The 12370-nt window shown below is 40.2% G+C and overlaps 1 protein-coding gene across 1 annotated transcript in view; it reads left to right on the forward strand.

The window, feature by feature from the left end:
• The window catches only part of nrxn2b (neurexin 2b), a 493790-nt gene that overhangs the window by 246359 nt on the left and 235061 nt on the right, over nucleotides 1-12370 (forward strand). Inside the window, exon 16 of the mRNA XM_026352346.1 lies at nucleotides 250-369. Coding sequence (XP_026208131.1) covers nucleotides 250-369 — 120 coding nt within the window. The remainder of the gene's footprint in view (nucleotides 1-249; nucleotides 370-12370) is intronic.

The following is a 12370-nucleotide window of genomic DNA, read 5'->3' on the forward strand; positions in this document are numbered from 1 at the left end:
TGACACTCATTCTAGGTGAGGAGTTAAAGGCAGTAAACCATCAGACTGAGGAGCTGCTGCACCCTTAAGGAAGACAGAACTAAAATGTTTTTGCACTTTTGCCTACACTTGCAGCTATGTGCTACTGAGATTTGGACTAAATGTAAAAGCATGTCTCGCACATTTGGATGTGAGAACCTTGTACACTTTTTGTACGTAGTCATTGTGTTAGGTTGAAATTTTAACACTAAACTTTGATCATGACCACAGGACCCAGTACCACCTGTACGGAGGAGTCCTGCTACCATCAGGGGGTGTGTCTCCAGCAGTGGGAGGGCTTCACCTGCGACTGCACCATGACGTCCTATGGAGGCTCATTTTGCAACGACCGTAAGTGGAAAACTTTACTGACTAGGCCGTGGTTTGAGTGTGTAATGCTGGAGTGAGTGGTTTAGGTGCAGATGTTTGAAGGAGGCTAGCTAGTGCTGATGGGCTCTGTGTCAGCACAGGAGGATTTAAAATAGAGACTGGTCTCCTGCATTTTGGATGTACTGTAGTCTATTTACATGAATGACAGACACAGTCAAAACACCTTCTGTACACTGTAAAAATGAAAACGTGAAATCACCTTATTGTGAATTTTTATTCCACTGAGTAAAAAGTATTTAATTGCAACGTAAACTATACAAAAGCAACTGCTTTGACTAACTATGTTAAGTTTCTGGTTAAAAGTTGGTCTTACTTCATATCTGATGTTGGGAAAATTCACAAATTGTAGATGAACCCTAGTTGAGTTCACTCAACTTGTTAAATTAAGTTGATAAAATACAAAACAAATTGGCATATTAGTAGACTTCCCAGCATGCATTTTTTGAGTTTGTTCAGCTAGTGCTTTTTAGTTCTTTATAGAAAATAGCCATGGTGGAAATCAGCTATGTATCTTTAATACACACATATCATACATTCGATCAAGATTGTTTTTCACACCAGTAGTCACACAAGTCTTCAAATTAACTATTTTTCTTTTTATATTTTATAAAGCATGTAAGTTAATAAAACCATAAGTACACAACACAACAACAAGTTAAATGTTACAGTGCAGTTTTAATTACTGTGTCATGTTTAAAATAAATGTTTTGCAAACTAAATATAATTTGTTGGTGCGGAAAAACTTACATTTTCAAGTTTTATATCAAACAAACATTTGCACAATAGATAAGCAAACTATAGACCTAAAAAAATAAACAATAGATAAACTTGAATTTTTAACTTATTAGACATAGAAAATCTAATTTAACTGAACTGAACTGAAATTTTACGTTTCATCTACTTTTTCTTTTTTACAGTGTATAGACACAGTGTTACACTTATTAACTTGAAGCCACAAGGGCCACTTTGCACTTGTGTTGCTGAGGTTTTCAGTGAGAGACTTATGTTGTCTTGGACAAAGTGTCTCATTCATGAGTTCAGTTTTCTCCAGGTAGTAAGTAGTCACTTGAAATCTTCAGGAAACAGTTTGAATCTTTCCATCTGGAAGGGGTCACGCTACTTTTTAACAGCGTTAATTTGTCATTTAAGCTGATAGGACAATATGCACAAATGTCTTCTGTAGCATTAACAGCATCGCTTTGTAGCCTCACAGAGCTTCTCTCTAACTGCTGAAACAGAAAAATGCCTTTTGTCTATCAACTGTAAAATTAGGTCAACTGTGAAAATCAAATATCAGTTTACTTGATTGTGTTACTTCAGCAGGGCCACACAGCAGTAACACAAATGTGAGTTTACCATGAGAGCAGCTCCCCAGCTCCTGAGGCACTGCTAATACACGCTGTGATGCAAAAGCATGATTTAAGTCCCATTAAATCAAAACATGGCATTTTTCTGCCATGTTGCCAGCTCACCCTGCTGGGTAGTTGGCAACAAGTAAGTAGAGCAGAGGAGAGTAAATGGATTTATTGCAAGGGTTATGTTCATTTGAATGTATTTATTTGTCCTGTGTTGTCTTATTCTATATTGCCATTATGTAGTTACTGTAATAGCATTGGCTCATGGCTCATGTTGAAGCTACAGTATATTTATTTGAAACAGTTCATTGTGAAGTTCCTGCATTGGAAACATGGATTTATTTTATTTAAGAATTGTATTTTGCAGCAGAGCTCCCATTCGGCACTTCCTACTGGCTTAATAGAAACAGGGACAGAAGCAGGGTGACAGGCTAATAGACTTGTTTGCATAATTCTTTGCTTATTAAGTGGTGGGTGCTGAGTTGAGCTGTATCACCCCTTACTCGTTTTCTGTTTCTTAAAGCGTGTCTACTTTTCATCTGTGATTTAGTTGGCATCTGATTGTTATTTGGTCATTCGGCAGATGCTTTTACCCAACGCGATATGACAGAATATGAGTGGACATGGCAGTAAGGGACTGATTAGCAAGGTGCTTGATTGGCTCTTGGAAGATTCGTGCAAGCAGAAGGCAATAACAGGCATCGGCATTACAGCCAATGCCAAGGAAAGCAGAGAGCTCCCCTCGCTCCTTGAGTGATGAGGCGAGGGGTGCCGAGTCCTGCATAGGAGTTGTGTCGTGCCTGTGGGGAGCATTAGCTGTTTTACTGGGCTGGTTTCAAAGACGGCAGGTAGCAGTGTGGGGCACCAGGGAGCATAACAACATGCTTTCAGTGGAGAAATAAAGAGTATGTGTGCGGTTGGTGTGTGTGTGTGTGTGTGTGTGTGTGCAGAGTGGAGGAAAGAACCTCACCAGCAGCCTGATCAAATAAAAAATTGGAAATAAAGGAGAAACATTTAAGAAGCCCAACTATCACTGTGCACCTCAGGAGGTTTGGTTGAGACAGTGCTGAGTGATTCCAATCTTTGTAAAAGTCTCAGACAAATGAGGATATCAGCTCTGACGCAAGCTTTCCACATGTTACAGTGGATGTATGTTGGCAGCTGGCTGAAGTTCACCTCCCCCTGCTCTTTGTCTTCTTGCATTATGTGCATTATGTTTTCTTGTTAAGAGGTCGTCATACTACACTACCACACATCCACAGTGTCTAAGAGAACAGCTAGTGCTTCACACTCGAATGTTGAATGTTGATTTTTACATCTCAAGGTGGCCAATTGACAAATGCACAAAGTAAAATACTTATATAAGAAGTGTTCATGTAAACACAGAGTATCTATTTTTCCAGATGTGCAGTGTAACAGTATGACAGCCTCTTTCTCAGCGTGCATGCATTGCTATAGCTGCTTTGTGTCTTCTTGTCATTCCTCACTACAGTTCACTTCTTGAACACTGGTCCTTCTACCTTCACTTGCGCCAGCTTGGAACATTGAAAAACACATTTAATCTTCTTCCTGCCCCCTCTTGACATTGAGAGCCTGCTCCAAGTTGAACTTGTGGCTCCCCTTGTCGTCTTCTTTCTTCTCTCTTTGCGTTTTCTTGTTTCTTGTCAAAACGAGCTGCCTCTTATCTGTGAGCATTTACATTTTTCTGAAAATCTCAACCTTCACTGAATTTTTCTTGAGCCAGCTGTGAAAACCAAGGTAGGACTTATTAAACCGAGTAGTATTTTTTTAAACATGTATGAAATGAATGCTGCAGAGCCTTGAGATCTTGCGTCATTTTTGTTTTTGTAACCGGCTCACAGGGGGTGCAGTCCTCACTCACATCGCTGGTGACTGGGTAAGACTCACATATTCTTCAGAATAAAATAGCTTTTGCATTTTTCTGCCACGTGTCCTTGATCTGTCCTCTACATTTCTTTACTGGACAGCTTTAAAATGATTTAAGCCTTTGTAGAGTTATCTGTGTAGTTTAATTTCTGTTCTGTTCTGCTACAGAAATTATATAGCTCGGATTCCCCTTATCTGTGTATGCAAGAGAAACTCCACACACACACACACACACACAAACATGCAGCATTATGAAATCATCCAGATATCCAGGTACATTTGTTGCCTAGATGTTGTCATCACGATGTTGCCTAATTGTTTATACTCTCTCACTTACACATGCATTTACTTTAATTTGGACAAAAGAGATGTGAAAGTTGTTTTAATTTTGCCTTCAAAGAAGAACTTGAATCAAGTGATTTCTGCTGCTTTCATTTTCTGCCGAGAATAAGAAATTAGCATAATTATTCTTCCAATATTACTCACGCTGCTGCTGTAGATGGCTTTCTTTGGTGGCAATGATAAACAGCGCATGGAGCAAAAAGAGCAAAGCAACATACACGCTAAAGACATGCTGTAATATATTAAACAGGCCGAAACCTTCGAGTCACACCTGCAGGTACAAGTCGTGTCTTGCGTGATAAACATTGTTCAATAGAGAAATGCTTAAGTCGAATTTTCTCCGTTTGAGCCCAGAGTCATTTGTTAGACTCGGGGTGGAAAGGTTGCCAAACATATTGATACTAGAGTTATTATTTATGAATGCAGATTCACAGTTGAATGGAGGGGATATTACACAGAGAGAGAGAGAGAAAAAGGCTCCATTGTGCAACATTTTTCACAATTGACGTTCCATTCTAGATAAACTGAAGTAATTTGTCTATTGGGTTTTTATTACCCTTTGGACATCAGCCAGACTTTGTTCTTACCTGAGATGTGATGGATGTTAAATCCTGCCAACTTATACAGAAAACACTTGATAAAATGTGACATTTAATTCAGTTGTTTTCTTTACACTTTTGATTTGTTACATGTCAACAATACCTGTGTTCTGTATTTGTGACTAAGACGCCAGCGTTTGAAGTTTGCTAATTGACTAGATTGATGACAGGATACTTCTTAAGAGTTGGCTCTAATTTGTGTTACTGGAATGTCATAAACACAGTGAATCAGAGAAGCAAAAATAGTAGCATTAGATGCTGAATTCAGTTTTTATAACAAAGCACACCTGTGAGAGATTCATATTATCATATTAGTGGTGCTCTTCAGATGCTTTTTTTACTGTGTGGTGATTGGAGTACAGTGTATCAGCTTTGCAAATGATGTGCCTTTATCCATTTTGATTGTTAAAGCCACAGGGGGAAGGGGAAGTCTGTATGCCATCATGCATACAGGTGCAAATCATGTTTCTTGTCTTAAGGTGCAGATAAAGTGGGAACCACTTAACAGGTTCTGCAAACAAGAGGAGAAAAAGTTAGTGACACTGAGATGCCGCACACATACATAAATAGGTAAGAGCTGAAGTGAGGTTTAACATTTTTTGTTCCGAAACTACAAACTGCTAAAATTTTCCTGCTGTCAAATCTTCAAAGTCCAAATTTGCTTTCACGTTAATTCACTGGAGCAACATAAGAAGTAAGACCCAGAGGTTGGAGAGGAACTACTATCAAGGGAAGCAAAATGAAGGAAATGTGTCTTAAATAGACTTTATGTTTGCAAGATACCTGGTTGATGTAGATTAATGGAAGGTTAGCTGAAGTTTCATGGAGTTCAATCTTACTTTGAAATGAGAGCTGTGCATCAAACATTCAGGGCTGGTATGCAGAGGAAGAGAAGGGCCAAAGCATATATTTGTGTACATGTGGTCGAATATGACTACTGTTTTAAAACAAATGTCAAATATTACTGCTTTTTTACCGCCAGTGCTTATGTATGAGTGTCCACATGGCACAACAGAGGAGAACAGACACTACTGGGAAAGCCTAGCAGTCTGACTGGCAGGGTATTTATTTAATATTGAAAGTGATCACCATAGCCTAGGGTTACCATTGCTGCCTTTCACCTATGGAGAATGCTGGTGAGCATTGTGACAGTGTGTACTGTAACAGGTGGAGATATTTTTGTATCAAGTAATTCAGAGGCTCCAATCCCACTGGAGAACTTCCCGTTTTGTTGCATAGTACTGTTTGCGACTTTTCAGTGACCCCTTCTGTCACTCAGTTTGCTCTGACAGGCCTACCGCACTGCACTGTAGAGAGGCAAGCACGGGGAGGTTGATGCATGAATCACAGCTTGGAGGAAGGAGCAAGTACAAATTTCCCTTTCTGTACGAAATAAGTCTACAGCCTTTATGTGGCAGTCGCATTTAAAACTCCTCTCCAGCAGCATTTATGTTTTTTTTTTTTTATTTATTTTGGTTATATTTTTTTGTATTTACAAAACTCTTCTCCTCTTGTTAACAGTAGTAACATCTGGTATATTTTAGTAAAACACTGAAAACACATTGCATTCAATTACAACTGATGGTTGTTGCATGCACTGTACCACTGTATTCATGCACACAGATGAATTTGTGGAACAACAAATGGGGGGAGGGGGATGGTCCACCCCACCCCACACACCCCACCAAAACATTTGTTATTCAGCAGCAGCCTGCAGTGATTGACTGGTCTATTTGTCTCTGTGTAGCGTATAAGTGGGCCACTTGGCATTCTGCCTTATTCATCTGGAACCAGCTCAGACAGAGATGCTGTGTAAGTGCGTGCGGTACAAGGGCTTTGTTTCTCTCTTCCTCTCTCGTTTTCTGTTTACGCGAGCAAGAGAGAGCAACCAAGACAAAACAAGACCGAGAGGGACGGGAAAGGGAGATGCCGGGAGGAGAAGGCTGTGTCTGTGCAGTTCTTTGTTTAACTGTATGCTTTTCGCTGGGCGTTAGCGCAACACGTGCTTGTGTACAATGAATCCAGTTGCCCGTGCACAAGTGCTGTCAGGCATACTAATGGAGAGCAGAGAAGCACTGTGTTTACAGCACTGCTGATTTCTGTCTGCCTCTTCTCCCAATCTGTCATCTCTAGTCTTTTTCTCTCCGTCACTATCCTCACACTTCCAGAAAGAAGCAGAGCAAAATGCTTCTTTTACACTACGAAATCTTGTCGCTTAGACGCTTACCAGTTAGAAAATGAGTTAGATGTGATATTGTTTAGATGTCAGACCATTAATTGAGGCAACATACCCCCTGAGCATGCATGCTGGCCACCTTGCAGGTAACCAAAAAGAGCAAAGCAAACCTTATCAGAGCAGCTTCTACAGTTATGCAGAACAGAATGTAAGCTGTGACTGATCTGTGACTTTAAAAATAAGCTTTTAAGCAGAAAATAGACCTATATTTGAGTTGGACTGCTTTTTGTATGCCATGCGAGGGCCATAATACTGCACAAATTGACTTCAACAACTATAAAGGACTAAGTGCAGTTCGCTAAGGGTTGCACTCATTGCGTTTGGTAGCCTACTGTTAATGCTTGATAAGACTGATAGGTTTCAACAGGCATTGGTCACGCCTAGTCCATTTTGCCATCTCATCTTACCAAACTTTAATGAAACCAGATCACTGAAATGCATTCACTCTCATTCTCTCCAGCAACTCTGCAGGTGATAATTTACTTGGTACTTGGCTTGAAATGCAGAAAAAGAAAACCATAGGGGGAAAAATATGACTGCAATCAACCTAGTTTGTACAATACACAGCCACAATTATAATGTACTTCTGTAATTGTTTAGACCTGACAATGTCAGGTCTAAACAATTACACATGCTCAACACATTGTGGATCATGAAGGGAGGCTTTAGCCCTCAATGATTGTCGTCATCATCATGCAGCCAAACTTACTAAGAAAGGAGTAAGCAGAGCTGCAATCCCCACCCTCAAACTTCCTGATCCAATGAGTGAGGACGACTGTTTTCACCTAGGAAACCACCTGGAGAAAGAAAAGCGTGATTTTGCATAAAAATCAACTCATGGAAGGTGTCTGACTCGAGTTTTTGGCTCATATTCTCCATTCACATTCCTTTTGTTGATTGTTGTTATTCACTCCTCCCACCTCTTCTATGGCTCCCATCCTTTCTCTACACTGTTTGCCAGCCGGCCCCAAATAGCTGCTGTCCAGACCTAGCAATTAACTGCCACCTCATTAGGCTAAAAACGCAGTGTGAATCCTGAATAATTACTTGGCTAGCTTTTTTTTTTTTTTTATGTCCATGAATACACATGCACGAGCACTCTCTCTACCTCACAGTTGTGAGCTGGTCTAAGAATTACATGGAGAAAGACCGGGGAGGTTGCAGCTATCTTCCCGTATGCAGACTCTGCAAGTGAAGGCATGGGCAGAGAAATGAAATGATGGATAGAAAGCAGTGGGGAGAAGAGAGTGTGGGTGAGGAATGAAATAGTGTTTGTGCATGCAAAGGCAATTTTGGCTCCCCCAAAAGAGGGCAGCTATAAGCCCATTGGACTTTAGAAGTCACCATGTCAAGAGCTTGAAGGGGATTGGTTGAGGGTGGATGGCCACATTCTGTAGCCTGTGGTACTGAGGTCGGTAGGTGAAAGTAATAGCTTTGCTCAACATATGGCTTAGGTGAAAGTAATGCTTTTGCTGTAGTAGTCAGCTGGCTGGAACACTTTAATAGAAAATGTCAAGATGTACAGAGTGTGTGCTGTAAATGGGAGAATAGTAAAGTTCTCTCACCACAATAACAATATGTGTCCGTTTAGTGCAGTTTTAAAGCCTCTGTGCAAAATTCCTCCAACTTTAGGTTGGTGCCAGCTAGCCTTGGCACTTTACACCAGACGCCTGCCTTTGTCTTTGGTAAAAACGCCAGAAGAAACTGTCTTTTCGTCTTGATGAGTTCTTGTTTTGTGCTGAACCAGTGCAGATTTTCCACTCCTAGCGTGGGTTTAATTAAAGATCGGATGAGCTTTTAAACCACAATATGCATTAAAGGACAATTAATAGGGCTTTGTAATTGCTTCGAGACCACTCCAGCCACTTACAAACATTATCAAAAGCTTTCCATTATGTGTTGGGATAAGAACAAGAGAGGTGGGATGGTGGTTTCTGCACATGTGTCTGTGGGCTTGGGAACCGAGCAAAATAAGAAATGGGAAAAAAAAAAAGAATTTTTCTTCTAAAAGGCAGAAAGCAATTATTTCTCTCAGACACTCAGTTCACACATTTCATATTAGTCAATTTCCATGTTGGCGCTTTGTAAATAGCAGCATCACACATCTGACTAGTGTCAATATTTTGGACCTGATTGAATTGTGTGTTGCAAACGGGCTCTGAAACGCCATACACACCTTCTGCGATCAACCTGGCATCGACATGACTCGGAGAGATGTACTCTGCATGCAACGTCTGTGTGTCCGTGTGTGATGTGGTTAAATGCTACTGCAATGTTAGCGTGACACCGATGGCAGTCACGTGTAGGCTCTAAAAGGCTGCTCTGACTCATGGTCAGTCACAATGGGCAGGTTAATCTATTGAAAAAGCATTGTCCACAACGTTTAATTCTACCTGAATGTTGCATCAAAAACCTGCCAAAGAGCCAGACGAATATGTTAGTCAAGAGGCCATATATTCTGTATGTCCTACTCTGCAATAATAAAGGTTTTACAACTTGGTTCGGTTTAGGAAGACATCATGAAATGGACTAAGACAAATATGCGCCTCTAGAACATCCATTGTGGCTACATTAAGTTGAAAATGTTAAAAGAAACAGTGGTGACCTAAGGTTTGAAATGGAAAATGGAGAGCAGAGTTTATCTTTGGCAGTCCTAGTCCGGACACACAAACCCATTTACACAGACTCCCACATGCAGTACACACACCTGCACACACACAGGAAGCTCTGCTAAGAATGTCGGTGTTTCCTTAGAGCAGCAGGGTGGTGAAAGACCTCTACTCAAGCTGACATTGTAGATCATCAGGACTGACACGTGCACACATGCACATTTGGACACACATACAGACACACGCACTCTTTGTATTCATCCCTGTGGGGGGCTGAGCTGTCGATAAGTTGATCTGACAGTCTCCTCTTCACCTTGGCTTCCTCCTATATCCTGTCCTTTTCCTCAACTCCTCCACCACCCTGCCCTTTATTCCTTATACAACCCATCGCTTCCCTCCTCCACCACTACTCCCTGCAGGCTGGGGGAATCCCATGTTACTGGCTTAAGCTTTCAAGGCATGAGAAATTTAAACTATAGGACTATTATGTTAAATGAATTGTGATCTGTGAAGTGTTTGAGTTCTTCTGTCAGGGTAAGATTTCAACAAGGCTTAGGACTACATAGTACATTTACATCATCAGTGCAACAAGTGTGCAGCAGCTCCAATGAAAGCTTTCAATAAATGCTTAAGACTGTGTCCATATTTGATAAAATTACATAATAAAGGCCAGTTTTACACTAGTGGCATTGTTTGCTCTGTCTCATATCAACGATCACATTTCCATATTGCTTTGCATACATAGTGTTATAAAGAAAATGTTCCTGAGATACATTCTTTGTCAGCCTTTCCCTCTCTGCCCCATTTATACGTTTGCTTCTTTTATGATAAAAGAACAGTGACATCATCTTTCCCTGCACTGTAAAGCAATATTGTCTTTGTTTTTAGGGGTTTATGATAATTACATCTCCAAATGAATGCAGGAGGGATAACAAGTACAGGCTAAACATTGCACAGTAACAAGAGTCAGATTGGATCAGAGATTTAGATGAAGAATAGATGATTTCTAGTTGGGTAAGTCAGCTGTGTTCAACACAGACATTTCTTTTACACGCTCATGGATAATAAAACCTTTTAACATCTACAATTATAAATCTGAATATGTAGCATGTTTGGTAGATTCTGAAGGCAGAGGAATCAAAATACCTTATTGATCAATTTGGGAACATTACTATACCTTAAGATTCTTGTTGATATATGTAATCATCAGGCGCTGCATGTACGTGAACTATTACAGTGTGTGCAATGATCTCCTATTTGCTAGAAGATCAAAAACAATGAAAGGCCTTACAGATGCACATGAGGGCGACTCCTCAGACATTCAATCTGTGTTTCTCGTTGAATGTATTATTTATATGTGCCCACATTCATAGAAATCAGGAGCGTCGGTGTAGTGAAGACTCCCAGCGAAACACTGGCTGTATTTTGTACTCAGACTAAAACGACCCTCACGTCTTCTCCTCTGTCCCAAGACCAGTAATGGAATTCCCCAAGCGGAAACGCAGTGGCCATTTTAAATCGGGCCTGAATCAGCGGGCTAGCGATGTGATAAATGACGCTGGCTGAAGAGGGTGATAAATTGGGAATATCCCTCACTCATCTTCCCTGAAGAGTTAATATACACTGAGGTGTGTTTTATTGCGTAGATTCGTTTTAATAGTTCTTGGTTATCCCTAAACGCCTTTCGGGTTAAAGGCATCTGTGGAATTGATATCATTGTGTTGTTATTACAGTATGTCCAGGGAGAGGGAAAGGATGCTTATTGATACTTAGTCAGATTACACAGGATGTGAAGTCTTTTATTTTTATTTACTTCTTTAATACAACTGCTTTATTAAACCCAAACTGCAGTGTACTCTATTATTCTGTTTAATGTTTGAGTCAGTGTTTCTCTTCATGAAGATAAAGTATGTTGGTACGGTGTATTGTGTACTCGCTTGTACCTGTGTGTGTGTGTGTGTGTGTGTGTGTGTGTGTGTTTGGCAAGTTGGAGAATGTGCTGTGTAGCACCCTCAATATTATCACTTAGTTTCAATGCATTTGATTTCTGTACACTGAAGGATGGCTTGGGGATGCGCTGAGTACAGATGAGCACAGCCAAAAGAAAGAGCGCATACAAACATGTAGATAGACGCTGGTGCAAAGATGACATTCAAAGCCCCGGCACTACCTGTCAAGGGAATGTTTTATGTTCACAGTTTGATTGTATAATTAAGTTGGCCTTCACGTTTCCTTTTACAGCCGCTCCCATCACCATCCGACACGAGATATGATTAAACTTTTTTTCTTTATTTTTATTCCAATATTTTTTAGCCATGTGGGATTATATAATTCATGAACCAGTGCATTCATTTGCCCCTTGCATCTCTCTTGGTATTACTCCCTGTTCTCTATTTATGTAAAAACTCCAACATGCGTCTTACCGTCTCCTTACATCCTACTGCATATTACTGCCATTTGCATTATTTATAACAGTGTATGTGATGCACATTTCGGTTACTTAAGCAACCTTTCTTTATTTAATCTGGACAGTTATTGAATGTTGTCTACTTACTGTGTACATATTGTCTGTGTTATAGTCTTGTCTTTAACAAATGTAGAGTGTTTATTTATGTTGGTCTGTACTTAAGAGCCACAAACAGCCGGAATCGAAGTTTTTAAGCTTGATGTAAATCTAGCTTTACCCTGATCCTAATCCTAAAACAAGTCATCACTGTAAAATCTAAACTCTTCTTTCACTTTTTAGACAGTGAAAGATAAGTGAGTGAATGTCTCTACAACGTAAGTGTGTAATCAGGTACTGGTCACCAGAATTTGAGTAAAACAAGATACAGAAACATGCACACCATACAACCATACAATGCATCTGTGGAGGGCTATGGATCAATTGAGGCCGGGCATATGAGTGTAACAAAGTAGACAAGTGTCCTTGAG

This window comes from Anabas testudineus, chromosome 18, assembly GCF_900324465.2.
Source record: "Anabas testudineus chromosome 18, fAnaTes1.2, whole genome shotgun sequence".
Classification (NCBI taxonomy): Eukaryota; Metazoa; Chordata; class Actinopteri; order Anabantiformes; family Anabantidae; genus Anabas; species Anabas testudineus.